Source organism: Gossypium raimondii, chromosome 6 (genome assembly GCF_025698545.1).
Source record: "Gossypium raimondii isolate GPD5lz chromosome 6, ASM2569854v1, whole genome shotgun sequence".
Lineage (NCBI taxonomy): Eukaryota > Viridiplantae > Streptophyta > Magnoliopsida > Malvales > Malvaceae > Gossypium > Gossypium raimondii.
This window is the reverse complement of record NC_068570.1, coordinates 52,089,611-52,116,334: the sequence shown is the minus strand read 5'-3', so window position 1 is coordinate 52,116,334 and position 26,724 is coordinate 52,089,611. Positions and strand designations below refer to the sequence as shown.

The following is a 26,724-nucleotide window of genomic DNA, read 5'->3' as shown; positions in this document are numbered from 1 at the left end:
GACAAGTAACCGGTCACTACGCCCTCCTCAGCTCACTCATCTCATCCCTCTCTTTTTCCAAGAAATAAGGGTAAAATAAGAAAAAGAAAAGCAATCCACTCGGTTTAGGGAAACTGCAAGGAAACCAGGCAGGAATTGCTTGTTTATATAAAATAAATAAAAAAAGGGTCTACAAAGGTACAATTTTGCTGCCGACTAATTCAAAGGGTACGTTTTTTAAAAATTAAAGCTTTCCTCCATTCTTACTAAAAATATTATTCATAATATTTTATGTAATAATTCAAAACATTATTATAATCCAGGAATAATTTAGAAAAATATCATTAGTCCCAAGAGACCTACTACATTAAGTCTCGAATTTATCATCATCAATATTATTTATCATGGTAAAACTTTTGAGAACGATTTTAATAGATATGGTGATTTGGCGACAAAAATCTCACATGACTAAAAATTTAAAATAAAACATTTGCTTTAAAAAATTAGATTGAACAAAACAAAACTAAAAAAAGAATATGGACAAAATAAAATCACAATAATATGAGCTGAAATTAAAAATAAAATAAAATTGAAAAAAAACCGCAACCAAGAGTTTATTTGGAATAATAGATGTAAGATAAATACAAATTTATATTTTGTATTATAAATATTTATATTTAAAATGAAAATGAAAAAAAATTGTAAAAGATTAACTACAACTCGGTGAGGTAAATATCTTGAAAAAGATCACAAATAAAAACGGTGTAACCGTCCACATCGGATAATTCACTGCAATACATTTTTGGTAATTTAAGTAATAAAGAAAAATAAATAAAAAAATATAGCGTAAAATAACAGCCTTTGCAGCTTAGGTGATGACGGCTGTATGTAAGCAAGTGGTATAGGCGAACGAGAGAGAGGATCATTGGCATTCAATTGCTTTCCCTTTTAATCTCCTTTATTCAATCTTTACAAAAGCAGAAGGGTAAGGGTTTTTCATCTGTTTTGGTTCGAGGGTTTCTTTTTTGTTTTTTGTTTTTACCCATATATCTCTCTCTATGTGCTCTCCCCCACCGCAGCAGGCTGGGGGCTTCCACCGTCCAATGTCTCTTTTCCAATCCGCCGCCGTTGATCAACTCTCCAACGGCTACGATCACCGCCTTTCCTCTAAGCGTAAGTTTGACGATTATGCCTTTTCTTTCGACGAGGAGGATCCTTTAGTCCCCGTCAGGATGCGAAAAGACGATCATACCCATCAAGGCGCTTCTCCGATTACGGCCGTTCATCACTCGTCCAAAGCGCCCGCTTCCTCTTTCCCGGCCTCCCTCGTCAATTCTCTCCCTTCCTCCTCCGATGTTCCGTCCTCCTCCTCCTCGTGTTCCTCTTCCCGCCTCCAATTCTTCATCCGGATGATCTCCGAAGGCAACACCATTGTCGTCCAGGCTAATTCGGAGGACACCGTGAAATCCCTACACGAAAGGATTCAGGTGATGACCGGAATTCCGGTGATGGAACAGCGTTTAATTTATCGCGGGAAACAACTCCAGTGGGAGCAATCCCTAGCTGATTGTTCCATCCAAAACGACGCCGGACTCCAACTCGTTGGCCGTATGCGGTCGACGGACCACCCACAAACCTGGCAGGTCATGGACGACATGATCTCCGTTATTTGCCGCCTTTGCCGAGGAGAAACACCCTCTTCCCCGACCAAACACATCAAAGACTGCCTGACCAACTTTTTTACAATTGCTCCAAAGGACAATAATGACTCCGGCCCTGCTCACTTGCAGATATTTATGGCATCTTCGGCTCCTGCCGCTTTGGTAATGCTTTATATGTCTCCTATTAAAAAGAATAAGATGTGTGCTGATGATTCAATAAGACATATATTAACTCAATATAGGAGTGCATTACCAAAACATTTGCATTCTTATTGTGCACCTATACTATTAGAGTTCTGCAAGCTACTAAGGAAGGTTGTTAACGAAGATAGTTTGTATGAGGCGTGCCGGAGTGCACTTGGGATGTTGTTGGAAAGTGTTGGCACTTCCAGGGGTTTAATGCTGCCAGAGGTTAAAGGGTTGATTGTCATACAAGATATTTTCCCCTTTGTTAGTGAGTTGGCTGATAAGATATCTAAGAACTTGGAATCCAGTGTAGATTCTACCAGTAGTGGGGAACCATTATCGAGTGATGTGAGGGATTTCACAGCATTCTTGAACCCTTTGCGGTCTACCATTCTTGAGAGAGTGGCGTTCCGGATTCCCATATCAGTTAAGTGGAAAAAGAAGGATAATAGCAATCCTTCTTATGGGGAAGCAGTTGAGTTTCTTCATACTATATTTAATGATTTGTTGGGTAAAATGGAAAATTGCCTTATCAGAGTGGAGGAAAACTTAACCGCAACGGGAAGCAGTGAAGGTGAATATCTTAGTTCAGAGTGGTCTCAGTATCTTGCCATTTTGAAGGAACTGAATGGCATCTCAAAACTTTATCAGGGAGCTGAAGAGCAGTTTTGGATGCTTTTGAGGAATAGAAAATCTTCATTATGTGCCTTAATTATTAGGTTTGCAAAGCGAAATGAAGATAACCGGTGGCTACTTGAGCACAAGGATGTCACTGATTTTGAATCCAGAAGGCATTTGGCCATGATGATGTTTCCTGAGGTAAAAGAAGATTACGAGGAATTACATGAGATGCTCATTGACAGGTCTCAGTTATTGTCAGAATCATTTGAGTACATTGCTCATGCCGACCCTGAATCACTGCATGCTGGTCTATTCATGGAATTTAAAAATGAAGAAGCTACTGGCCCTGGTGTATTGAGGGAGTGGTTTTTCTTGGTATGCCAAGCTATATTCAATCCAGAGAATGCCCTTTTCGTGCCTTGCTCAAATGATCGTAGACGATTTTTTCCTAATCCTGGTAAGATTCCTCTGAACTTCTTTTACTTACCATCCTGCCTGAATGTGATATATTTCATAGTCCTTATTGTGCAAGAGAGATGGGGTTTTTCAAAGCTTATCATGACAGATGAAATAATTTCAAGTAGTAATTAATATATTACAAATGCTGTTACTAGATTTGTTTAACATTTGCGCTTTTTAGCCGCTTGATGTAAGTAAGAACAGAATGAAGTTTACAGGGCCGTGAAAAGGAGAAATGATGACTCTTTTTGGCTTGCTTTTTAACTCTTCTCTGTGTCTGTGTTCCCCTGTTTTGATTATAAACATGAATTCAGGTAGTAGAAATGGATATTTCTCGAGGACTGTCTTTGCAGCTAGTACTGGTCGAATTGGATGTGTGCAGGCTCTGGCATGATTGAAAGCACCTCACATGTTACAGCATCTCAGTTTGAAACTCTCCCAAAAGTTGCATGTTATCACTATTAAACATAGACACAGGCAAATACTAGCTTGAGATTTGGTATGAGAAAGAGGCAGAAGAGAGAATGAGATTAGAATGGAAAACAATGAAAGGGGTGTGTGTGTGTGTGAGAGAGAGAGAGCCAACCCAAGATGAAAGTAAGGCTTTGAATCTGGTGGAAAATGAAAATTGCGAGAGTGAGATGCACATTAAGATGAGAATATTTGATGCTTATCTAGATTTCTTTAATTGTTGACCAACCATCATGCAAAATGGAACTTGTCTGCGTCTCCATCAGAAATGAAATTAACTTCAAGACATGGGTTCAATTTTTGGGCATTGCTCTTGAAACCTAGTTCTGCTTTTTGCTTCTTGCTTGTTTGAAATATTTATACAATGAGATTCCTTTGAAATGTTCATCTATTATTAATTATTGTCATTGTTGTTAAAGCCTTGTATGCAAAAATCTTATGATACCTCGTGAGTTATGCAGATTTCCTAATCACTCTGCCCAGGTATTTCTTGATTATGTGTTTTCTTCTGTATGCAGCATCTAGAGTGGATCCTTTGCACCTTGAATATTTCAGATTTGCTGGCCGTGTGATTGCATTAGCATTGATGCATAAAGTGCAAGTGGGTGTTGTGTTTGATCGTGTTTTTTTCCAACAATTGGCGGGAATGCATATCTCTTTGGAAGATATACGAGAGACAGATCCATGCTTGTATAGCAGCTGCAAGAAGATTCTGGAGATGGATGCTGAGTTTATTGATTCAGATGCTTTGGGATTGACATTTGTTAGAGAAGTTGAGGAGTTAGGATCCAGGAGACTTGTTGAGCTGGTTGCTGGTGGGAAAAACATTGTTGTAAATAGCAAGAATAGGCAGGAATATGTTAATCTTCTTATTCGGGATCGATTTGTAACGTCCATTTCTGAACAGGTAGACCATTTTTCCCAAGGTTTTGGCCATATTCTTTCTAACTCAAGGCTCCAGAAGTTCTTTTTTCAAAGTTTAGAGCTCGAGGACCTTGATTGGATGCTATATGGAAGTGAAAGTCCCATTTGTATTGAAGACTGGAAGGCACATACTGAGTACAATGGCTACACAGAAAATGATCCTCAAATAACCTGGTTCTGGGAGGTAAGGACACACAGGATTTATTTAAATCATGCTAAGGTCTCGGTATACCTTTTTTTTCTTTTCATTTTAAAAAATAAAGAAGGAAAATCTATATCTTCCTATTACTTTTTCACGCACCTTATCACACATTCGTAGTCTTGTTTTAAAAGCAGGGACCATATGGATGTATCTCAAATTGATTACACATTAATGGTACAACTAGTCAGAAAATTGTATCAGCAGCCTTTACTTCTGTACTACCCTTTTTGATGGTTTGATTTGTTGCAAATCACAATCTAAGTTTTACGTATTGTGAGTAGATACTTGCATCTTGTATATAAAATTCTGAACTGCTCTGGAATAGTGATCGCGAAACCACCTCAGTAGGCAAAGAAGAAGCCCACATCTCGGTGTTTATAAACCAATGCTTAAGAAGTAGATGGTGCATGATTCTTTGGTAGTGGAAAGTATTCCTCAGGGGTGAAACTGTTGTTTTATTATTGTATTAGCATTTAGCTTTTGTCTGCTTGGAGAATGTATAATTACCAGTGTCAGATTATTCAGGCTTTGACATTAACCTTAAGTAATGATTATAAATATATGAAATCAAAGTGATGTGGTGGTATAAGTGCAATGCTTATGGTTTGTCTTATTGCTTAGTTCTATGAACCTATACGCCTTCACTATTTCTCCTAAATTTTACTTTCTCATTTTCCGATGATATTGCAGATTGTTAGGGAAATGTCAGCAGAGCAAAGAAAGGTACTTCTTTTCTTCTGGACCTCCTTGAAGCATCTTCCGGTTGAAGGCTTCCGAGGTTTGGCCTCTCAGCTTTATATTTATAAGTCCTCGGAGCCCCATGAGCGTCTTCCTTCTTCTCATACCTGCTTTTACCGGCTGTGTTTCCCACCATATACCTCCAGGGCTGAAATGCAAAAACGGCTTAATGTCGTTACTCAGGAACATGTTGGCTGCAGCTTTGGTACCTGGTAGTAAAACATGAATCATATTTGCATTTGGGGGTAAAAAGAAAGGGTTTTTGACACAGAAAAATTGGCACTCAGCTTGTATAGGTTATAGGATAATATCATCTGCCTAATCATTTAGACATATGTAAGAAGGTGAAGTAGTTAATTTGTGTTTTCCTTGATGAGGTGTCATTGCTTCTTCCCTATTTGTTTATATTTTTGGGTTCTCTCTCTAGTGGAACAACTGTTTGTATAGGTCTAGCATAGCATGAATAAGGCAGGGGGCAAGATGGAAGAATTGCTCTCTTCCCTGGACTTCTTTGGCATCAGCATTCATGTAATTACACAGTTGGGCAATGACATCTAGACTCACAGAACAGCCTCTAAATAGTGTTCTTTCTTTGCATGTCTCAGGTTTATTTTTAATTGCACAATCTAACTTGTTTATTTGTGATGTTATATGGATCCATGAACGTAAAAATATGTTTGTGAATTTCGATTTGACAAATACCATCAAGATGGCAATGGTAAACAAGTTTAAAAATTTGTTACTCCGAAAAGGGCCTCTTCATATCGTGGTGAAAGTGTGGGAAAGGGGCCAGCATGGTGGCGACAGGGAACCATCAGCTAACTAGTCCTCAATCGCCACCATCTACCTAGCCGGGGTCCTTGGAGAGAAGAACTTGATAATTTTAACAAAAAAAAGATTGAAGAGATTTAAAATAAGAACACCGAGGAAAGAAGTAGTACTTGGAGACAGGGAGTGAAAAGAATTTAACGAGGCAAATGATTAAACAAAAATAAATATTTATTATGCAAATATGGAGATCACACCTCATCACACCGATATCAAACTCATCATATAGACTCTCTTGGGACCGAAAACCATACGTGCATGATGCATGCACATACACATACACATACATACATACATCCATACCACTTCAAAATGGAAAACCCATAGTTTCTTCCATCGGCATGTTGACCCCTGGACCCAAAAGCAAGTTCAATACTAAATATCAAACCCCAAAGCAGAGAAACAACCATTAAAGAAAAAGAAAGCCCTCATCATCCCACATCCTACATAGTAATCATAAATAATAGTAGTATGACTCCGCCAACTATAGAAAAAAGAAGCTCCTTTAAGCATTTGCCACCTTACGTATGGTATTGGTCGCTCTATTCTTCAACTTTCTCAACAGGAATCTCATCAGCTTTTTCATCTCCCTTTTCCTCCTCAGCTGGTTTCTCCTCCACCGCGGGTTCCTCGGTCTCTACTTTGGCCTCCTCTGTAACTGTTTCTGTCTGCACCTCCGGGGTCTCATCCTTTACCTCCTCCGTTGCTTTCTCCGCTTCCTCAGCAGCCTTCGCTTCTTCTTCTACCACTTCTTTGGTATCGACTTCAGCCGGAGCTTCGGCTATGGAAACTTCGGTTTCCTCCGCAGCCGGAGCATCTGATGTTGTCTCCGGCTCAGCTTCCACAGGTGCGGCCGCTGGCTCCTCTTTTGGCGTCTCCTCAACCTTGGTTACCTCTGGTGTTGTCTCGTTCTCTGGCAATGTTGTTGCAGCTGATTGAACCTGGAAAAACCCGAAAATAATTCCCTTTATTCTTGGATCAAGTTCATAAATAAATAAATAAATAATTATTGAGATAATTGAAGCCAATGATCAACTGAACATATTAAATGTTGTTTTCAAGTTCAAACTATGACAGTTCATAATCGGTTGATCATCCATCATTTGTTTTTGTTCCATTACTGAACGTTAAGGGAAAAACATTGACGTTTAATACCACAAATACTGCAACAGCTATATAACTAAAGCTTAACATTGCAGATTCAGATCTAAACTTTCGGGTTTAAATCTTGTGGATTAGAGACAACTTTGTCTACTGTTAAGATATCCAACCCGACTCCATGCATAACTATATTGCAGAGTGCAGGGTGGAATTATTGATGATCTATGATACAGGGTTCTATTAATGTTTAAAAGAAAAACAACAACATTATAAACCAAAAAAAAAACAGCATTACAGTTGGATTACCTCAACACTGGCCATTGGGGAAAATGGGAACTTGAAGAAAAGATTGAATGAAATACACAGAGATAAAGCAAGAGGTGAATGTACTGAGTGTAGTGAAAGAGATGATGAATGTGAGAGGTATATATAGAGGTGTAAAAGCTTGATTTTAAATTAAAGAAATGGAGATAGAGAGAGGCATTGGAAGAATCTTTGCAAATTGGCACCTCATGTCACTGACACTCAAACGACATTACACCATTGTCTAGTTGTAAATTATTCTACTTTTATTTCTTCTTTTTCTTAATAAAGTTGGTATCTTTCATTATACAAGATTTGTTGGTATAAAAATTAACTGGAAATGAATTGGTAATGGCAAATGGTGGAGGCCCATTCCTCACATCAAACATCATATCTTAATTCTCTGTATACGTACACAACATACATGTATATATATATATATTCATGTTACTTCTTTTACTTTAGTTTGTTCAATTGGGTCCTGCACCTGACCCCTCCATGAATACATATATAATGCAAATATTTATAGCTATAATTATGATTGTAAAAGTTGAATGTCGATAATGACAGTAAATTGTAAAAAAAAAAAAAAAAGAGTATAGACTATGTCTATTTATAGGTTTGTAAAATCATATTCTAATAAAAGTCAAATAGAAGTAATGCAATAAGGTTAAAACACCTCATTCTAATCAAATATCAAATAGAGGAAGTAAACTCCTATACGAAAGTAAACTTCGGCCCTCGGCCTTCGCCCTCGCAGATCCCCCTATCTTTCTACTTGTATTTTATTTTAATAGGAATTTAGGTCACACAACCCTAACAATGATAAACCTATGCATGAAATGAAAAGGCTACATTTAGGTGTGTTTTTTCATAGATTCTAAATTAGTGAAAATCAAGGGGAAAAAACTATATTAATACCTTTAGGATGAAAATTTTTGTAATTAAACTTAACAAATAAATTGAAATTTTTATAAATTTTAATGATATTTAATTATTAACATACATATTACTTAATCTATTTATTTTTCTAATTAAAAAGGAAGTTAATACATTTATCTCAAAATTAGTATATAATTAAATAAAAATGATTTTAAATATTTAATGTGTATTTGAATTATAATATAAATTAAATTTTAAATTTGAGAGTATTTATTTATATAAATTTAAAATAAATTAATTTTATATTATTTTAGTTAGAAACAATATTATATAATGGGTTAGTATTTAATACATTGACCGTGTATTTTTTTATTTCACAAGTAACCTCGAAAAATTGTCACGTGTCTCTTTTATATATATATATTTTTAATATTTTGCTATATCTCTATAGGATATTTATCTACTCTCGACCCTATTTATAAAGTCTAAAAACTTTAATATATTGATAAACATCATAGAGAATTGGGGTTTCATTGTTAGGATAGAATGTTTAAGTAAATTTAAGGTTTAGACAATGAAGTAAATTGTATTATTGTTTGAACTGGATCACATCAATTGAATTGGGAACCAACCAGAGAATCGATGTAAAAAGTATTTTTAAATGAGTTAGATCGAAAATTGATACGAATTGATTTAACTGGTTAAAAAATCGATTGAACCAATTTTTTTTAAAAAAATTAATAATTGAACTAATAGAACTGATGAATTAACTAATTCGACTAATTAACAAATTAAAAAAAAAACATTGATAAATGGTGTAGACGTGAGCAACCCGATCCCCACCCACATGAAAAGGCAACAACAACACAACAGGAGCCGAATGAGAGAGCGTAGGACGGTGTCAAAGCGGGGCCACACGTAACAACTGCCATCATTGTCACTCTCCGATTTGATATGAAAAATTTTGGCTGCCGTGTGGCTGGCTTTTCCACCCCCTCCATGATTTACCCCATTCCTCTTCGGGTCCCATGTTGCCTATGCTTCCCTAGTCGACCTATCCTCACACTTGCCGCGCATCATCCCTTTCATCATGTTACCCTATAAATACACCCTTCATCTTACCCTTATACTTAGTGTAGTTGGTATCTAAGTTTTCAGCATTAGATTAATGATTGAATTAGTTTCATCAATTGATTAAATAAATTTTAAAAATTCATAAATTTAAAGAAAAAATCGATTCAACCAATTTTTAACTCGATTGTAATGATTTATGGATTTAAAAAACATTGATCGGTATTGATGTTGCTTGTGAATAAATTGTTATAATTTTTAAGATTGTAAATTCGAATTAATTTAATCACTTAATGCTTTTGTTTAGTAGGAGGATAAAAACATGGTGAGAGTCACAAAAATTTTCACTGTCTTGAACTCAATTTTATTTGAATACTGATCGTAAAAAAAATTCCCAACTCTAATCCGACTTGCGCTAAAATGTTACATATTTTTATAAGATTAAACAAAGGAAGTATTATGTCTTGACTTGAATGAAGTGGTGATTAAAACTCTAATTTAACACTTGTTTGATGTGGTTTCAAATTTTGTTACTTTCATTCCTTATCTCTAATATTATATAGATTATTTTACCGTTACTAACTTCAAATGATTATTATTAAGAAAAAGTGATATTCCCTTTGAATAGAATTTCATTTTCATGTATAATTGTTATATACTAATGATCACCAACCCGAAACCTAGGTAAGATCCAAGTCGTCTACCCGCGACCCGACCAGGCCCCACCAGATGGATATGCGAGAGGCGTATAGTGAGGGGACAACTAGGGGAGCTCGCGATATCAGCTCGCACGGGCAGAGGGGAGTTCGCGGTCCCAACTCGCATATACCAAAGGAGTTCGCATGTAGTGGACCGCAAGGCCTAAGAGGCGACCCAGAACAGTACACGTGTTCAACATGCCCGACGCCACGTGTTCAACATGCCCGACGCCTACTCAGAATGTTAATACTATGAATAGTGAGGTCAAGTCCATGAATAGTAGAGTTAAATCATGAATAATAATCCGAATGTTCCCTTTAATGATATACACAGAAAATTACTCAACAATAATAATTTCAAGGTTTCAATATTGGACAAAAAAAAATGATAAAGGAAGCATCGAGATGGGTTCATCGTCATGCAAACAATTAAATGGTTTGAAAATCTTTTACGATACAGTATTCAGAATTACTCTGTAAAGCCAAAAGGAACATGATCATGATTCTGATCTAAAGTTTTTTTTAAGACAGTGTGGTGAGAGAGAGGAGGGTGCCCCAACTCAATTGGACCCACGACAGGGTTTGGGGTGTTTTACAAACTGGAACAGCCTACGTGCAATGTAATGTTGGATTTCGGACAACCTCATTCCAATCTGGATTCTAGTGTTTGGTTTGCATGTCACTCATTTATTGTTCATTATGATCAAGTTTGGTGTGGTATAGGGGTAGGCAAAACCCCCCATCACCTCCTCCATTCTTCATGCATGATCAATTATTCTCGTATTGGATACATATTCGTCTCCAACATTCACATTTGAGTCTGAGTAACATAAAATATAATTATTTTACTTTAAATTTTTATGATGATATTCTTATCATTTTCATGGCTCAAGGTTCCGGGATAAAAACAATTACAAATATTTTAATTCACTTTGATCTTATAAAACGAGATAAGGTGAATTAACTTTTTTCATTGATATATATGATCTTTTATACTCATAACCCCTCCTCAATCTTTAAATAAGATGATAAATACATTTCAGCACATTCGAACACATGTCCTCTTGCATTGACAATAACACCGATGTCAACCGAACTAAAACTCAATTGACTTCGTTAAAATTTTTAGAGTTAAAGTAAAATTTCCTTGCTTTAATATATATATATATATATATATATATAATTTTATAAATATTTTTATATTTCTATTACAATTTTTAATTTTTTAAATTTTATAAACTTAAATATTTAGTTTAGTTTTCTAAAAGTTAATAATATATATAATTAGGATGAGATTAAAATTAGAGCTGGATACTAAAATATTAAATAAAGTTAAAAGTGGAATGAAGTTAAGTAGTGGCGGAGTTAGAAAAAATTATAGGTGGAATTAAATTGTATTTTTATTATAGTAAAAGTACAATTTTATCATTTTAATAGTCTATATTTTTATAGTTTTTAAAAGGTTAAATTAAATTTTATCATTTTGAGGTTAAAGTGTAATTTTATCATTATTAATTTAAAATTTTATATATTATAAAAGGTATAAATTAAAATTTTACCATTTTAAGGAAACCATACACCGTGAATCTCTACTACGTTCTGTCACTAAACTTAAATATATTTATTTTTGAAAGTAAAATTAAATTATAAAATTATGAATAATTTTTAGAGGTGAAGTGAAGGGATTCTTTATATTCTATGAGATTCTTAGTATGATTCAAACTATTGTCCCAGTCCTGTGTGGCATTGAAAAAACATCATTTCCTTCGCCATCATTTATCAACATCATCATCATCATCATCCATGCTCATACCCAATGGCTGGCAGATAATGAAAACATGCTTTTCCCAATAGTTGCAACCCAAAAAAGAAAAAAGCTTTTATCAGTCAAATTATATTCCCTCTCAAGGAAAAATAAATAATTTTTTTAACGAAACTATCATGAACGTCTTTGTATTAAAAATTAAATTGTAATTTATTCTTTTTACTAAAAAAAAAGTCAAATTAATTGTTGTATATTGTCTTTTTGTTAAAATTTTTATCTATTTTGACTATTAAAAACCGATCAATGTATATTAGAATGAGATACACGCGGCATACAGAGGCGAATCTAGGAGGCTGGCAGGGGCCCTTAATGGAAAATTTTCCATTTTGGCCCTTTAATATTTTTAAAATTTTAATTTAGTCAGGGTAAAATTACACTTTGACCCTCTAAAAATGATAAAATTTTGATTTAATTATTTAAAAATTATATTTTTCCTATCGTAAAAATTACAATGATTTTCTGACTTCGCCCCTGGTGGCACACCACATGTAACTATTTAATTGTTCTAATTCATAATACACCAACCTCTATAATAATTTTGAAACTTGAGACAAAAGGAAATTAAATCAAAAGTGGTCGGCCAAGGGTGGCCCAAAGGAAAAGAATCATGGTCATTAACTTTATTGAACAACGACTAAACGATAGAGAAGAAGGTAGACAGACAGACAGGTCAGCTGCTGTTACCTCTTTTTACTTGTTTGATCAAAATTTGATCTCCGCCATGAAAGTGAGGCTTTTGATGGACCCAACCAAAGTGTCTCAAGTTTGGGACCTCCACTCAAAAAAAAAGTCAGCTGAATCATTGCAATAATGTTTCCCAGTCTTGATAGAATTGGGACAATATGCGAAATTCCCCTCCTATGTCAAGAAATTCACAACACATGATAAACAGCCTAACCCTATCGAAATAATCATCCAATCAATCAATAATGATGCCTAATGCCTTTCTTTTCTTTCCTTGTCAATCCTCCCATTTGTAGAGATTTGAATTACCATTTTCCGAAGGTAGGTAATGGCAACCTACTCAATGATTGTATTTTTGCAGGTATTTGATTACTGTGTTGATGCTTGGAGTTTGCCATAGTGGTTCATACAATATGCTCTCTTACTGAACGTTTATGAACATTTATATTAGAGTTGTGTTTTTTAAATTTCTATTAAAATAAAATACAAGTAGCAAGATAGGGGATATGTCCGGGCGAAGGCCAAGTGGAATCCGTATAAAAGTTTACTTTCTCTATGTTTTAACTTTACTGCATTATTTCTATTAGGCTTTGATTAGAATATTATTTTACAAACCTATAAATAGACATAGTCTATACTCCTCTTATATTATTCGAATTCGACATAGTAAATTTTCTTCTCCTCTTCCCGTGATTTTTTTTTTCCGAAAGGGTATTGTTAGAATTGTGTGACCCAAATTCTAAGAGATTGCTTGCAAGTCAAGTTAAACAAAATATATTTTCTTTCTAAAAGATTTAGTATTTATTAGTATAATATATTTAGCATTTATTAGCATAGTTTATTTGACTTACTAATTTAGCTTATAAATAGGTTCTTTCACAACCTTAGAAAATACACTCATTAGAGATTAGAACTCATAACACATTTAGAGAATTTTGTGTTTGCGTTTTGAGGGTTCTTTGTTTTCGAGTTTTTCGGGGTTTAGTTTTTTATCTCCATCTTTTGTACTATTCGTTCTTTTGTCATTATAATAAAATTATCTTTACCCGTTGTTTTTTATCCTCTTTGGATGGGTTTTTCCACGTTAAATTTGTGTGTTTAATTTCTCAATTTATTTCGCTATTTTTTTTACTTGTTGCTTAATCGGGTCGATCTTAACAAGCATTTTCTCTCTCTCTCTCTTTTTTTGCGATTCATTGTCATTATCGACGTTTAATTTTCACAGTTTACATATTATTGTGCTTCATTACTTACAGGAAGTGTCTACTTGCATTTCCTTATTGTTTAAAAGTGTCTGTCAGATATGCTTGTTACAGTGTTTCTACTATCATTTTAATTAGATTTAAATAAAAAAAATTATAAAATTTTATCAAGATTGAAATATATAAATGACCAAAACAACAGTTTGGTTGATATTGATTGAAGTAAAAGTGAGATTGAGTTGGTATGATTTAGTGATTTTATTTGACCCCATTAGCGGCAAAGCAAAAGATAAAGGGAACACAATGACCATGAAGAAAAGCATGGGTAGAAAGTCCAATCCCAAGGATTCTCAACACCTAAATATCAAACCTCAAAAGCATGGGAGCCGAGGAAGGCAAATTTAAATATGAAAAACATCCTAAGCCCTTTGCCTAAAATGTCGGTTACTCATTATAGTGCCTTGTAAAGAAGAAGACAATCATGAAGTTTCAATGAAGCATAACCAGACTGTTAATAACAGCCTCAAATGACCAATTGTGCCTTAACTCGATTGGTGTCAATGTAGAAAAACATAGGTTTGAGTGTGTTAAAGTGCATTATCCTTCTAATTAAGAGTTGGGGAGGAACTATAGATGAGGCTAGATATTATATCATAATGAATAATAATGAGATTAATGTTAAAAAAAATAACACTCTCAAATGAAATTAAAGATCACCAATAGTTAAGCTGATTAGTTCCTTTTATTTTAAATAATGGATTTAATTGATTAACTTTCAAAAGAATCCAATCAATCAATAAATTTGGGTTGGATTGAATTTGTAAATTGAGTAGGACTAATTTAAACTATATATTTATTATATATTATAAATATATTTTAAAATTAAAATATATGTTCAGTCGATTAAGTCAATTAATTTATTTATGAAATTCAACAATCGATAATCGGTTGACTTAATTATTTTAACTAAGATCTTATTATAACCATTTTCCACTTACCCCTAAATGAGAAACTACCTTAAACATGTGAAACTAAACAATGGGCCAAGAACAGATTGAATTAGTACACATTAGTTAAAGATTTGTGTGATGCCAACATTTTTCATTATGAAAACCAAACATATATAGTATTAGCATTCATCATTGTTGTAGGGTGAAGAGAGTATGGTGCCGGTGATGAAGGTTGGTCCAAAGGTGGCAAGAGGTTCAACGAACAATTATAGTTGTTTGGGGTATTATTTTCATGGAATGATGTATAGTTTCCCATTTGAAATGGTTTTACATATCCTTATGTATGCATAGTTACACCCTTTCACCATCCCCACTACTTAGGTTCGGGTGGGCACTTTAACATTGTTCCTATGTATCAGTATCTTGACAACATCTATTATGATAACAGAAGAATCCAATGAAATTGAAACATGTATGTGTTCAAGTGTGAAGTTTCGAAATAATATGTTAATACATGGGTAATTTCACTAGACATTCTCAAACTATGGTCTAAATTTTAAATTACTCCTCAAACTTCAGAATGTTGTAATTGAGTCCTCAAAGCATTAAAATGGTATCAATCAAGTCATTTTGTAGGACTAGCTATTAGCTCGGATATTAAATGCTAGCTCAAATAAGATGTATATCATATTTAAAACACATGGATTAAATTATAAAGTCATATGTAGCTACTACATGTCAACTTAGATATAACATATGTAAGAAAAGGAAATAGTTCTAAAAAAATTAATGACAATCCTGGTTATTTGTAATACGTTGTATCCAAGTTGTTCATATGATAGGTACACACATATTTACAATTTGGTTTAGTTGTTCTAAATAGAATCAAGATTTAACACCTAAATTGACACCTAGGCTGATGGAAGGATATGGTTGATACAATATTTTGATACTTTGAGGACTCAATTAGAATATATTTTGAGTTTAAGAATTAGTTTAGAATATGAGTGATGGTTTAAAAGCATTTAATGAAATCAATTTGTGTGTTCGAACCTATATCCTCTAGGTTGTTCCAACAACAACCTTAAACCTCTATCCTTAGTGGGTCTTTGCATCACTCAGAATGAACCACCACCATTGTACACTCTTAACACCTTGTATAACTTAATTATTATAACAATTGACACCGTCTATAAAAACAAACAAAAAATTATGTCTTTACTTTTACGGAGTTGTCACCATTAGGAACAAGGAGACCAAAATACCATCCATTATCAATATCAAAATGAACCTGGACATTGAATTTAAAGCAATGTTGTAGAAGCTCATCATCTATCCTATCCACGATTTCAATGATGGAATAATAATCATACCATTTCAGTCTCCCTCATTACTCATCAAGATGAGGGGTATTGTCGAGGTCCAAGAGTGGGAGAAGATTTTCCCACACTGCAATTATTAAACCTCCATATTTAATGCTTCTCTACACGTAGAGGCAAATGTAAGGGGGTTTTGTTGGAAAAAATGGTTTAGAAAACAGTGATAGATGCACAATGAAAGTTTAGAATTTTTCTTAAAATCGAACCTGGTGATATTTATAGTAATACATACTGGACTAAATTAGTACATGTGCTTTGAGCGAGGAGATTTAGTTCGTTTCTTGGTTTTCTACCAAACGGTTTTCTCTTCTATCTTCAAACCCTAGCTTACTTAGAGTGTAGGCTCTAACTTTACAAATCGATCGCACAAAATAAAAAATTTTAATTAATTTTCAATGGAAGAACTAATTTCTCTCTATTTGAAACCAAAAACTTGAATTTTCAAGAAAATATAATCTATTCTTTAATTTTGGCTCAACCCATGGTTCCTATTTATAGGAAAAAGGTGCAATAGTAATTTGATCCTTTTGCATATTTATATATTGTGCCAATTTATTTTTGATTCTAAAAAATTGAACCCTCAACATTTTCACATTGTATAATTTGATCCTTTTGTATAGTTTTGCTTTTCTTTGTGACCCTTTCCAACATCATCCTTGTGTTTGATTCAACGAAAAAATTTTAAAAAAAGAAGAAACGAAACAACCCAAAATTTGAAAATTAGCCAATTCAATTGCTTGAAAATATAAATACCCACTTCATTAGTTCAATCCAATTGTAAGTCTGATAGCTTAAAAAAAATTTAAAAAAATGAGTTTTGATTTGCTTCGTCAATGGTGGTCAGGCTAACAAAAAGAAAAATTAATTGGTTATCATTGAGAGATATCAAGTTCTTAGTCATTTGAAGTATAATAAAAGTAATGTATTTGAGGATTGTCCAGTTTAAAATAAACGAAAATTTATAAATATATATATATATATTTATAAATATATAAATATATAATTTACACATTGTATATTAAATTATATTTTCATGTAAAAATGGGATAAAATTAGGTAATGTGTAAACATTGAGGGCTAAATTAATTATTATTTCAATTTTAAAAACCGTCACGTCATCTAAAAAGAGTTTACTAATAGTTAGGTAATTATGAGTATAATTTACCCAAAAAGTAAAGATTTTTGATAAAATAGAAGGTAAGTGTTGCTCAAAAATCAAACTCAGGAAATTTTATCGACAGAATGCTTGAACACAAGATGTTTGCATAAATTGGTTGTTAAAACTTAAAGCGACTTCTTTTATTTGGATTGAAATTTTAAATGGTGGCCGAAGTCCAATCTCTAAGGAACAGATCGGGCACAAATGGAAGCCCAATTTAAAACAGGCCTAAGCTTCCACCTTTCACCTAATCTTAGGGTTGGATTGGATAATCAAGTTTCGCTCGACGCCGGATCTTACCGCCTTAGAAATTAGTTACCCGAACTCGACACTCTTTTTCTCCCTTCGTTGTGTCCTTGAAACGTCGGCGATTGGCCACAGTTTGCACTGAACGATTAACCTGAGCTTTTTTCCTTTGAGTAGAAATTGTCTTTCAGGTTCGTCGTTAAAACTCTTCTTCTAATTTCTTTAAAAAATAAAAGAAATGTATAGTATATTTTAGTCGCTGATATTTTGTTTGAAAATTTATCTAATCTCCTTTGTACTTAAGTTTCTTTGCTATGCTGCTATGTTTTATCTGGTACTCAATAAAAACCCTAGATAGTTGGCTATGAATTTTCCTGCTTTTTTTTTTCTCAGCATCCAAAAGTATAGTTCTTTTTTTTTATCATTTATTTTAGGTGAACGATTGCAGTAGAAGATCTCATGGGAATTTGGTTTAATTGATGAATGCTACTGTGGTATAACAGCAGAAATTGTGAGAGTGAAGGGGGGGGGAAAGAAGATGAAATCAAAAAGGGAACTTGGTGATAGTGTAGACGGGGAACGAGACTTAAAACGGCAGAGGGTTTTGGATTCACCATCTTCACCTCCTGAAGAGTCACTTGTGCCTTATAATGACGATGAAGATGATGAAAGGAGAGCATTGAATCACATAGGCAGCAGAGAAGAAGATGGTCACAGAGTTAAAAGTGAAGAAGAAGATGATGAAGATGAAGATGATCCATATGGGCTAGGAGCAACTCCAGGGAGGTCAAATCGCCAGGTTGAAGTGCGTAGAGACTGCCCTTACCTCGATACTGTTAACCGCCAGGTAAATAACTTCATTGTAACTACTCAAATTTGAATTTATTATGTAATTGTTCAATTACTTAAGATTTTCCAAATGGATATTTAATTCTGTTTGATAGGTTCTGGATTTTGATTTCGAGAAATTTTGTTCGGTCTCTTTGTCGAATTTGAATGTGTATGCATGCCTGGTCTGTGGGAAGTATTACCAAGGAAGAGGGAAGAAGTCCCATGCATATACTCATAGTCTAGAAGCAGGACATCATGTCTACATCAATCTTCGAACAGAGAAGGTGTACTGCCTCCCTGATGGGTATGAAATTAATGACCCATCATTGGATGATATTCGCCATGTTCTATACCCAAGGTTTGCTCATATCTTGCTTGATTGCTTTTACAGTTTTACTTGCTTTTCCCCATTTCTCTTTGTTCTTCATGCTCCCTTTTCTTATTTTATCACTGCAAGGCATGTGCATGCACATTTGCATTATATAATTCTCTGGATGTCTGGCTTGTATGTAGAATGTGCCTGTTGTTTGCTGTGGCTTTTCTAGCTCGCAGGAAATTCATGTTTTCTTTACAACTTTAGCTATCAAATTAAAAGGATATCCTTTTATCTGCATTGACTTTGACTGGTTGATATTTGCAAATGATTGCCTTTCGGCTTTCAATTTTCCTTTGTGAAAGGATGTCTTGACTTCAGGCACTTACACGTTTTTTTACTTGGGCTCCATATATGCAGGTTTTCCAGAGAACAACTTGAACAACTTGATAAGAACAAGCAATGGTCTAGGGCACTTGATGGTTCAGATTACCTTCCTGGGATGGTAATCATCTTTGTTCTAAAATTCAAGGGCACATTTAATATAAGCTTTTGATTTTTTTCCTCCTTTTGTGTTAAAATTATCGCTTTTTTGTGCTAACCTTCAGGTTGGGCTGAATAATATTCAAAAGACTGATTTTGTCAATGTCACCATTCAATCTTTAATGAGAGTTACTCCCTTAAGAAACTTCTTCCTTATCCCTGAGAATTACCAGCACTGTAGATCTCAACTTGTTCATCGGTTTGGAGAACTCACACGAAAGATTTGGCATGCTCGAAACTTTAAAGGACAGGTTAGATCATGCTTATATTATTGCAAAGATTATTGTTCTGGAACACATTGTGTTTATGGTTTTACTCATTTGTGTCAACAGGTGAGCCCACATGAGTTTCTACAGGCAGTTATGAAAGCAAGTAAAAAACGGTTTCGAATAGGCGTGCAGTGTGAACCAGTTGAATTCATGTCATGGCTTCTTAACACATTGCATGCAGATCTTAGAACTTCGAAGAAAAGTAGCAGCATCATCCATAAGTGCTTTCAGGTTCTAATTAAAACCTTGCTCTCATTGTTTCATGCTTTGGCATAATCTTCTGCTTATTTTACACATTGGTATTCAATAGGGGGAACTGGAGGTTGTGAAAGAGACTCAGAGCAAAGCTATCAGTGAGAAGAAAGAAAGTGATGGGGAACAGAATGGAGCATTAAAGATTACAGATGGTCAAATTGAGAATAATAATGTTGCGGCTGAAACATACAGAATGCCCTTTCTGATGCTTGGTCTGGATTTGCCAGAACCACCACTTTTCAAAGATGTGATGGAGAAAAATATAATACCTCAGGTATTTTATGTCTTCTGTGGGTATTTTTCCTTCCGTTCTGTCATCCATCTAGGCAAGTTATGATCTGTGATGCTTTTAATGTATTGAGACTAATTTCTTTAATGAATTTTGTTTTAGGTACCTTTGTTTAATATACTAAAGAAGTTTGATGGTGAGATGGTAACAACTACTGTTCGTCCTCCTGCAAGAATGAGATATCGAGTCACCAAATTGCCACAGTATTTGATACTTCATATGCGCCGATTTACTAAGAATAATTTCTTCAGAGAAAAGAACCCAACATTGGGTGAGTTTTTTTTTTTTTTTCATTTGGACATATTAGAGTTTGATCAATCCATCTCTGGATTGTAATCATTATGTCACGGGATGTGACTGGGTTTTTGTCACTTCGTACTAACTTAATGTTTCCCATTTGCAGTGAACTTTCCAGTGAAAAACCTCGAGTTGAAAGACTACATTCCTTTGCCAGCACCAACAAAGGAGAATGAAAAGTTGCGCACCAAGTATGATTTAATTGCTAATGTCGTTCATGATGGTAAGCCTGACGAGGGATTCTACAGAGTCTTTGTACAGCGGAAATCGGAAGAACTATGGTAATTTTCTAAATACTTCCTCTCTTTTTTTTTTCTTTTTTTTAATTTGTTGATTTATGTGAGTGAAATGCTACATACAGGGGATGATGCATCCGAAATTTACATTTTGCAGGTATGAAATGCAAGATCTGCATGTTTCTGAAACACTTCCTCAGATGGTTGCATTATCTGAAGCTTATATGCAGATATACGAACAGCAACAGTAGGATAGAATATTCGATTAACCGATATGAATAGTGTATGATTACTTGGTTTTGGTTCTTCAAGGCAAGATTTGGCAAATGGTTGGTGCGGTATATAGGTGAAAATATGCTGCTTCTGTCTTAACACTTGTATTTTGTATGTTTGGAAGAAAAATAAAAAAATTTTCAGTTTTCTTCTGCTGTTAGGCATCCATTGATCTCTTGAAAATATTTTGGAATTCAGTACATTGGTATTTGTGGTGGTGTGTCAGATGGTGAGAAAGAGGGATTGTAATACTAGAAAATAACGATTCTGTGAGTTGGCATTAACAATGCCTTGCACTCAACAGAGGGATTTAGTTGCCAGCTCTTTTGGAGAAGAATTCAACACATGTAATTTGTATTTCGCCAAAGCTAGGAAGATCCTCTAAATCTGTATCACCAACTTTAAATGACTAACTGAAAATATGGACAAATAAAAATGTGAGAAACCTTGGGAACGCCCACATGCTATAGTGACGTTCAATCTTGTTAAATCGAATACGTAAGGTCAATATCCAGCAACAATATGATATTATTATCATCGTTTCTTACTCCAATTTGATATAATCCATCAATGGCGAGCGAGGGGATAAACAAGTTCATCAAGCTTTGGCTCTGCATAATCATTTCCCTGTGCTACTGCTACTCCATAGGTAGAACCAAGAAAACCCCTAAAGGAATTGTACGGCTTCTTTGTTTATTGCCAGTTATGTGCCTATTCCTCGCCATCCCACTCAACATCTCCTCCATACATTTCGCTGGTACCACTGCTTTCTCCATCTCTTGGCTTGCTAACTTCAAGCTTTTACTTTTCGCCTTCGGCAAAGGCCCTTTATCATCCCCATCTCTCTCTTTACCTCGTTTCATTGCCATTGCTTGTTTCCCTATCAAAATCCAACAACACCCTTCACATCTAAATGTCTATCAAACACCTACAAACTATGCAATCAAGGTTCTGCTTTTTGCCTTGTTGCTTAGTGTATATGACTATACGCACCATATCCACCCTACGATCTTGTTGGTTCTGTATTGTTTTCATGTATACTTTTGTCTAGAGATTATCCTAGTAACGGTGGCGACCTTGACTCGAGCCTTGTTGGGTCTCGAGCTAGAGAAACAGTTTAACGAACCCTATCTCTCCACCTCGCTGCAAGATTTCTGGGGTAAGAGATGGAACCTCATGGCAACTAGTGTTCTACGACCGACGGCGTACGAACCTGTCCGGAACACCGCTGCTCGTTTCATTGGTCGTAAACGGGCTCTGCTTCCGGCGGTTTTCGGGACTTTTGTGGTGTCGGGAATCATGCACGAGCTGATTTTCTATTACCTGGGACGCGTGTGGCCGACATGGGAAGTCATGCGGTTCTTTCTTCTCCATGGAGTATGTGTGACGGCGGAGATCGTTCTGAAGAACGCCTTTGCGGATAAGTGGCCGTTGCCCAGGGAGGTTTCTACGCCGTTGACGGTTGGATTCGTGATGATTACTGGTAACTGGCTATTTTTCCCACCGCTTCTACGGTGTGGGGCTAAGGAGAGGGCGCTTGAAGAGTACGCGGTGCTAGGCGCGTTTATTAAGAATGTTACTACGCTAACCTTCAGCTCTTTCAAGTCACATTGATTCTGGTGCGTTATCTTTGAGATATTTGAGCTGTTTGGTGCCATTCTTAGAATAAAAGTTTACATGTCATAAAATTCTGGGTTTTAGGGTAATTTTTTAAATCTTTTTGATTCATTTTCAAACTCACTGTTGGAACAATTTAGTATTAGAGCCACAATTACAATGGCAAAACAGTGATCAGCAAAGTGGCAAATAGAAATATACAATGAAGTACACATTGCATTATCTAGTTATCCTGTCTGTCAGTCATGTCAATTAGAGCTTCCATGATGCTTTTATCAATTGTAGATGAAGTATTGCAATTGTATTATTTACATAATTTACACACAAAAGTATTTTCAAAGGGAAACAAAGTAGCTGCACATAATACCAGGCAGGCATGGCAGCTAACTAGCAAAGAAATAATTTTCTACACACACATTGCTTGAATGAATAAATCTAAATATATTAATCTCAAAGCTGAATCATCACATTTCTTCCATTTTAACCTATCTCCATCTCTTCTTTTCTTTACAACTATTAAGTACCAACATTCACTACTTTCTATACATATGAAGCGTAAGGTTATAAATGTTTTCAAATCAACTGTTGTCAAGGTAGATTACCAGAGCATGGATCCTTGTTAAGTTTCCGGCTCTGAATGCTCTTTGCGAAAATGCTTTTAAGCCTGCATGATTGTTTTAGTATCAGTTTATAGGTAGAAGGATTATCCCATGCTACAAAGGAAAATCTGTCACTATATTCCCCCACTCCTTCAACTAGTAATTGCCAAATTAAGGCCCCTGCCCCAGCTTGTCTCTTCTTTGCCGACTCGTAAATTTTTTCATACATGGTCTTTAAAAGAATATCCTTGTCAGCTAATCCTTGGTTGTCTGCATGCACCAAAGAGCCAACTTCCGTAAAGATAACCGGTTTTTTAAGCACATGATCCCCATCACTTATATGAGAATCCACCCACCGGGAAAGAAAACGAGCCTTTGCTTCCATATCATCATGGGGCATCCTACAATGTATATTATAAAGAGATAAATATTGACATTTATAAATAGAATGGAAGATAAAAATGACCAATGAAATATGCACTTAGGTGATCTGTGACACCAATTTGATCCATCATCGTAGGAGTATTTTCCATTGGCCTAAGTAGACCAAATGAGATCATGGAAAACAATCGCTGCTGGTAACCGTAGCAGACAACTAATTCGGTCACTTGGACACAGTATTTTTGAGATATTATCATATCATGCAGAAAGTAAAATTTAACAACCAGCTATCAGGGTATGCATGAATCGAAGCAAAGTCAATGTTCTCAATTGCTGAGTTCTGTATAAAATCTGATCCAAGTGAGGCTGCCCATTCCCCAGGATTAACCTCCAGTCCCTTAGTTGTATTCAGGCCATAAAACCCCTCAAGTCCAACAGTCACTAGATGTTTCTGATCCAGACTCTTGACAAAAGCAGCCATCTCATTAAGCCATGCCTGCACTCCATGCTAATAGACAGTATTAATAAAGTTCTAATAGATGCGAAAACAAAGGGGAAAAAATGAAACTGATATAAATTCACATACATTAATTTAGAATGAGGAGTTTCCAGACTAAGGCTTTGCTTGGTAGAGTGCAAAGGAAATTGGAAGGATGGAAATTGAAGGGGTAGAAAACTAGAAGGATGGAAAACATAATTTCATAGATTTGATTGGCAGGAAAGATGTCCGTCCATTGCTTGGTAGAGTTGAAAAATGAAAAGAAAAAAAATAAAATATTTGAAAAATGCATAATGTTGAACTAACATACACATTTTTCTAATTTCTCTCCTGATTTTTATTCATTAGGATAAAAAATATCATCACTTCTATTTTCTTTCCTCTCACCTTTCTTTCCAACCAAGCACACTCAAGCTATACTAGATATTAGAATATTGAAAATAAATGGAAGTTACAACAATCTACTAATGTTCAGAGATTAAAAGAAAAATAAGAAAATCTCTCAATTATTCTTCAGGTCTTCAGGCCAAATGATTACATAGCAGCACAATTATGAAACAGCAAGTTCTATAATTCACCTGAAGAATGGGAGCAGAGGAACTGGATGAACAACGGGGCTCATTCATCAGCTCCCAAGCAAATATTGCCGGTTCATCAGCATACTTAACACCACTCAAGGAATTCTTTCTAGACAAAATAGCCTGTGAAATACAACATCCGATGTTAACTTGATACGATTGCTACAGCCAAAGAAGAAGCATACATGTGGGTGAGTAAAGCCAATAACTTTCTTATCATACAATCAAATCTTTCCATTGATCTAAAAGTAGTGGAAATTCAAAGAACGATGCTTATAAGTCAGCTCTTTCTGAATGCTTTCAGTGCTGAGTACCATTATCATCCAACACAACCTATTCGATAGAAAGTTATAATGCCAAGGATTCAACCTTAGCTTCATCTAAGGCTAATTTCTTTTAAAAAAGCAGATTTGATGACCCGATCTCAACAACATCTAGCAATTTGAAGATTGATAAACTTATAATACTCCAAGGGTCATGGTCAAGTACCTTGACATAGGCCTTGTAGTAATCTTTAATCATAGGGTGTGAAAAAAATGAATCAGTTGAAGAAGAAACATTATGTCCAGCTTCTTGTGCCCATCTCACATACTGAGCTTTCCCACCAAAGTTACTTAAATTGTTCACCAAACTTAGAATCAACCTAATCCCACGCTTCCTTGCTTCAACAATCACATAATCCAATCCCTATCTCATTACAATGCAACATAAGAAAAATTAAACGAAATAAACAAAAAGGTATTTAGAAAACAAGCCAATGGAACCATAAAACATACCCGAAAGACTCGTTCGTTAAAGACACCAGGAGATATCTGCAAGGCATTAGGTCCAACACCATCGTTAAAAGCCCAAGTCCTGCAAACGGTCAACCCCATTTCCGCCCCTTTCTTAAGCATCTTCGACACCCTTGACCTGGAGGGACCAGCCCACACGCTCTCCTGCATTAGCCAATAGGAGTTCCAGCCGTTGATGTAGAAAGTTGACTGGTTCTCCAGTGGAGCGCGGGGGTTGACGATGATGAAATGCGTGGAGTTTGCAGAAACGAAACCCATATGGGATTGCCATAGGATGGGAAAGGTAATGGGATTACTGCCCAAATTGAAGTAGAGGAAAATGGAAAGTAAAAGGATGCCCAGCAAAGGATAAAGCTTCTTGTCTCTCCAATCTGATGCCATTCCTCTGTAGCAGGCGGTTGGTAGCTGGTCTGTAGTTGTGTCTCCTTTTATTACTTTAAATTTAAATGCTTTTTTATTTTTATTTTATATTAATTCTTGGTATTCCACGTTCATCTCATTTGCGCCGACCATGCGTTTTACTCTGGTCTTTAGTTATCCTACGCCACGTACATTACTTCATATGCCCGGACGAGTTGACTTAATTAGTTGGACTCAAAAAATATATTTAAAATTTTCTCCAAAATCGACATTAAACTCGAATTCAACCAGCTCGTCCATATTAAATTTCTTCTGGATTATTTTTTATATAAAAATAAATTTAAAAGATATAATACATTAAAATGCTAAAAACACTAAGATAATTACAATTTAGCAAATAAATACGTTTAAAATAATAGTTCAATTAACAATAAAACAAGAGTTATGTAATATCCAAATAATAATAACAAAATATTAGTAATATAATAGTGAAATGACAACAACGAAGCTGATTTGAGCCAGGCCCAAGGCTTAACCTGTTTAGAAAACGGATATTATGTCTATATTTTTATTTAAAACTTTCCGCTTTTCAAACATAAATCTAAACGAGTGACTCAACTTATTATCAGATATATTCACAATACGCTAGTGCAACTCAATTTATATCCTTATTTTCTATCCCATCAAATTTCGATACTTAACTTTTTTAACTATGCATGTATTTTTAAGTTTTTAATTTTATAATTAATTTTTATTAACTATGCATGTAATTTTGTAAACAATACCTTAATCTTCTTATCAATCATCACGAGGCTTTGTTCGCTAAGCAAGCTTGGCGAATCCTTACAAAGGAGTAAGGCATTATCACAATAAGAATTTCCTTTCTATCGAACAATCACCATCTGACTCTTGGATTTGAGAATGTATACTCAACATAAGAGATATATGCAAATTGGGGGTTGACATTTAAATATGAAATGGAAGGGATTTGGGCCTTAATAGGAGTATTAGGTGGGGTTTA

The 26,724-nt window shown here is 35.0% G+C and overlaps 5 protein-coding genes across 9 annotated transcripts; 3 read left to right on the top strand and 2 right to left on the bottom strand.

The window, feature by feature from the left end:
• Nucleotides 1-822: 822 nt before the first annotated feature.
• LOC105771699 (E3 ubiquitin-protein ligase UPL5) lies at nucleotides 823-5,838 on the top strand. 2 transcript variants are annotated; one of them, XM_012593104.2, is made up of 4 exons: nucleotides 823-964; nucleotides 1,059-2,904; nucleotides 3,896-4,485; nucleotides 5,194-5,838. In XM_012593104.2, exons 2-4 carry the CDS (start codon nucleotides 1,083-1,085, stop codon nucleotides 5,455-5,457), a joined length of 2,676 nt encoding a protein of 891 aa, XP_012448558.1. In that variant the 5' UTR covers nucleotides 823-964; nucleotides 1,059-1,082; the 3' UTR covers nucleotides 5,458-5,838. The 2 variants fall into 2 exon arrangements, with proteins under 2 accessions (XP_012448558.1, XP_012448557.1); XM_012593103.2 differs by having other exon boundaries at nucleotides 840-2,904.
• A 384-nt stretch (nucleotides 5,839-6,222) lies between these two features.
• Nucleotides 6,223-7,644, bottom strand: LOC105771707 (major latex allergen Hev b 5). The gene is made up of 2 exons (XM_012593118.2): nucleotides 7,477-7,644; nucleotides 6,223-7,010 (listed from the first exon to the last, which is right to left on the bottom strand). The coding sequence occupies exons 1-2, from the start codon at nucleotides 7,489-7,491 to the stop codon at nucleotides 6,612-6,614; spliced, it is 414 nt and encodes a 137-aa protein (XP_012448572.1). The 5' UTR covers nucleotides 7,492-7,644; the 3' UTR covers nucleotides 6,223-6,611.
• A 9,950-nt stretch (nucleotides 7,645-17,594) lies between these two features.
• LOC105771702 (uncharacterized) lies at nucleotides 17,595-21,043 on the top strand. 4 transcript variants are annotated; one of them, XM_012593109.2, is made up of 10 exons: nucleotides 17,595-17,760; nucleotides 18,076-18,416; nucleotides 18,514-18,758; nucleotides 19,134-19,218; nucleotides 19,322-19,507; nucleotides 19,589-19,756; nucleotides 19,836-20,054; nucleotides 20,172-20,340; nucleotides 20,473-20,647; nucleotides 20,760-21,043. In XM_012593109.2, exons 2-10 carry the CDS (start codon nucleotides 18,108-18,110, stop codon nucleotides 20,851-20,853), a joined length of 1,650 nt encoding a protein of 549 aa, XP_012448563.1. In that variant the 5' UTR covers nucleotides 17,595-17,760; nucleotides 18,076-18,107; the 3' UTR covers nucleotides 20,854-21,043. The 4 variants fall into 4 exon arrangements, with proteins under 4 accessions (XP_012448563.1, XP_012448562.1, XP_012448561.1 ...); XM_012593108.2 differs by having other exon boundaries at nucleotides 18,073-18,416; XM_012593107.2 differs by having other exon boundaries at nucleotides 18,004-18,416.
• Nucleotides 21,044-21,176: 133 nt separating this feature from the next.
• LOC105771706 (acyl-CoA--sterol O-acyltransferase 1) lies at nucleotides 21,177-24,828 on the top strand. Its single transcript, XM_012593117.2, has 2 exons — nucleotides 21,177-22,494; nucleotides 24,489-24,828. Exon 1 carries the CDS (start codon nucleotides 21,446-21,448, stop codon nucleotides 22,487-22,489), a length of 1,044 nt encoding a protein of 347 aa, XP_012448571.1. The 5' UTR covers nucleotides 21,177-21,445; the 3' UTR covers nucleotides 22,490-22,494; nucleotides 24,489-24,828.
• On the bottom strand, nucleotides 22,914-25,781 carry LOC105771703 (mannan endo-1,4-beta-mannosidase 6). Its single transcript, XM_012593111.2, has 5 exons — nucleotides 25,326-25,781; nucleotides 25,039-25,236; nucleotides 24,550-24,672; nucleotides 23,757-23,968; nucleotides 22,914-23,492 (listed from the first exon to the last, which is right to left on the bottom strand). Exons 1-5 carry the CDS (start codon nucleotides 25,722-25,724, stop codon nucleotides 23,081-23,083), a joined length of 1,344 nt encoding a protein of 447 aa, XP_012448565.1. The 5' UTR covers nucleotides 25,725-25,781; the 3' UTR covers nucleotides 22,914-23,080.
• Nucleotides 25,782-26,724: the final 943 nt, after the last annotated feature.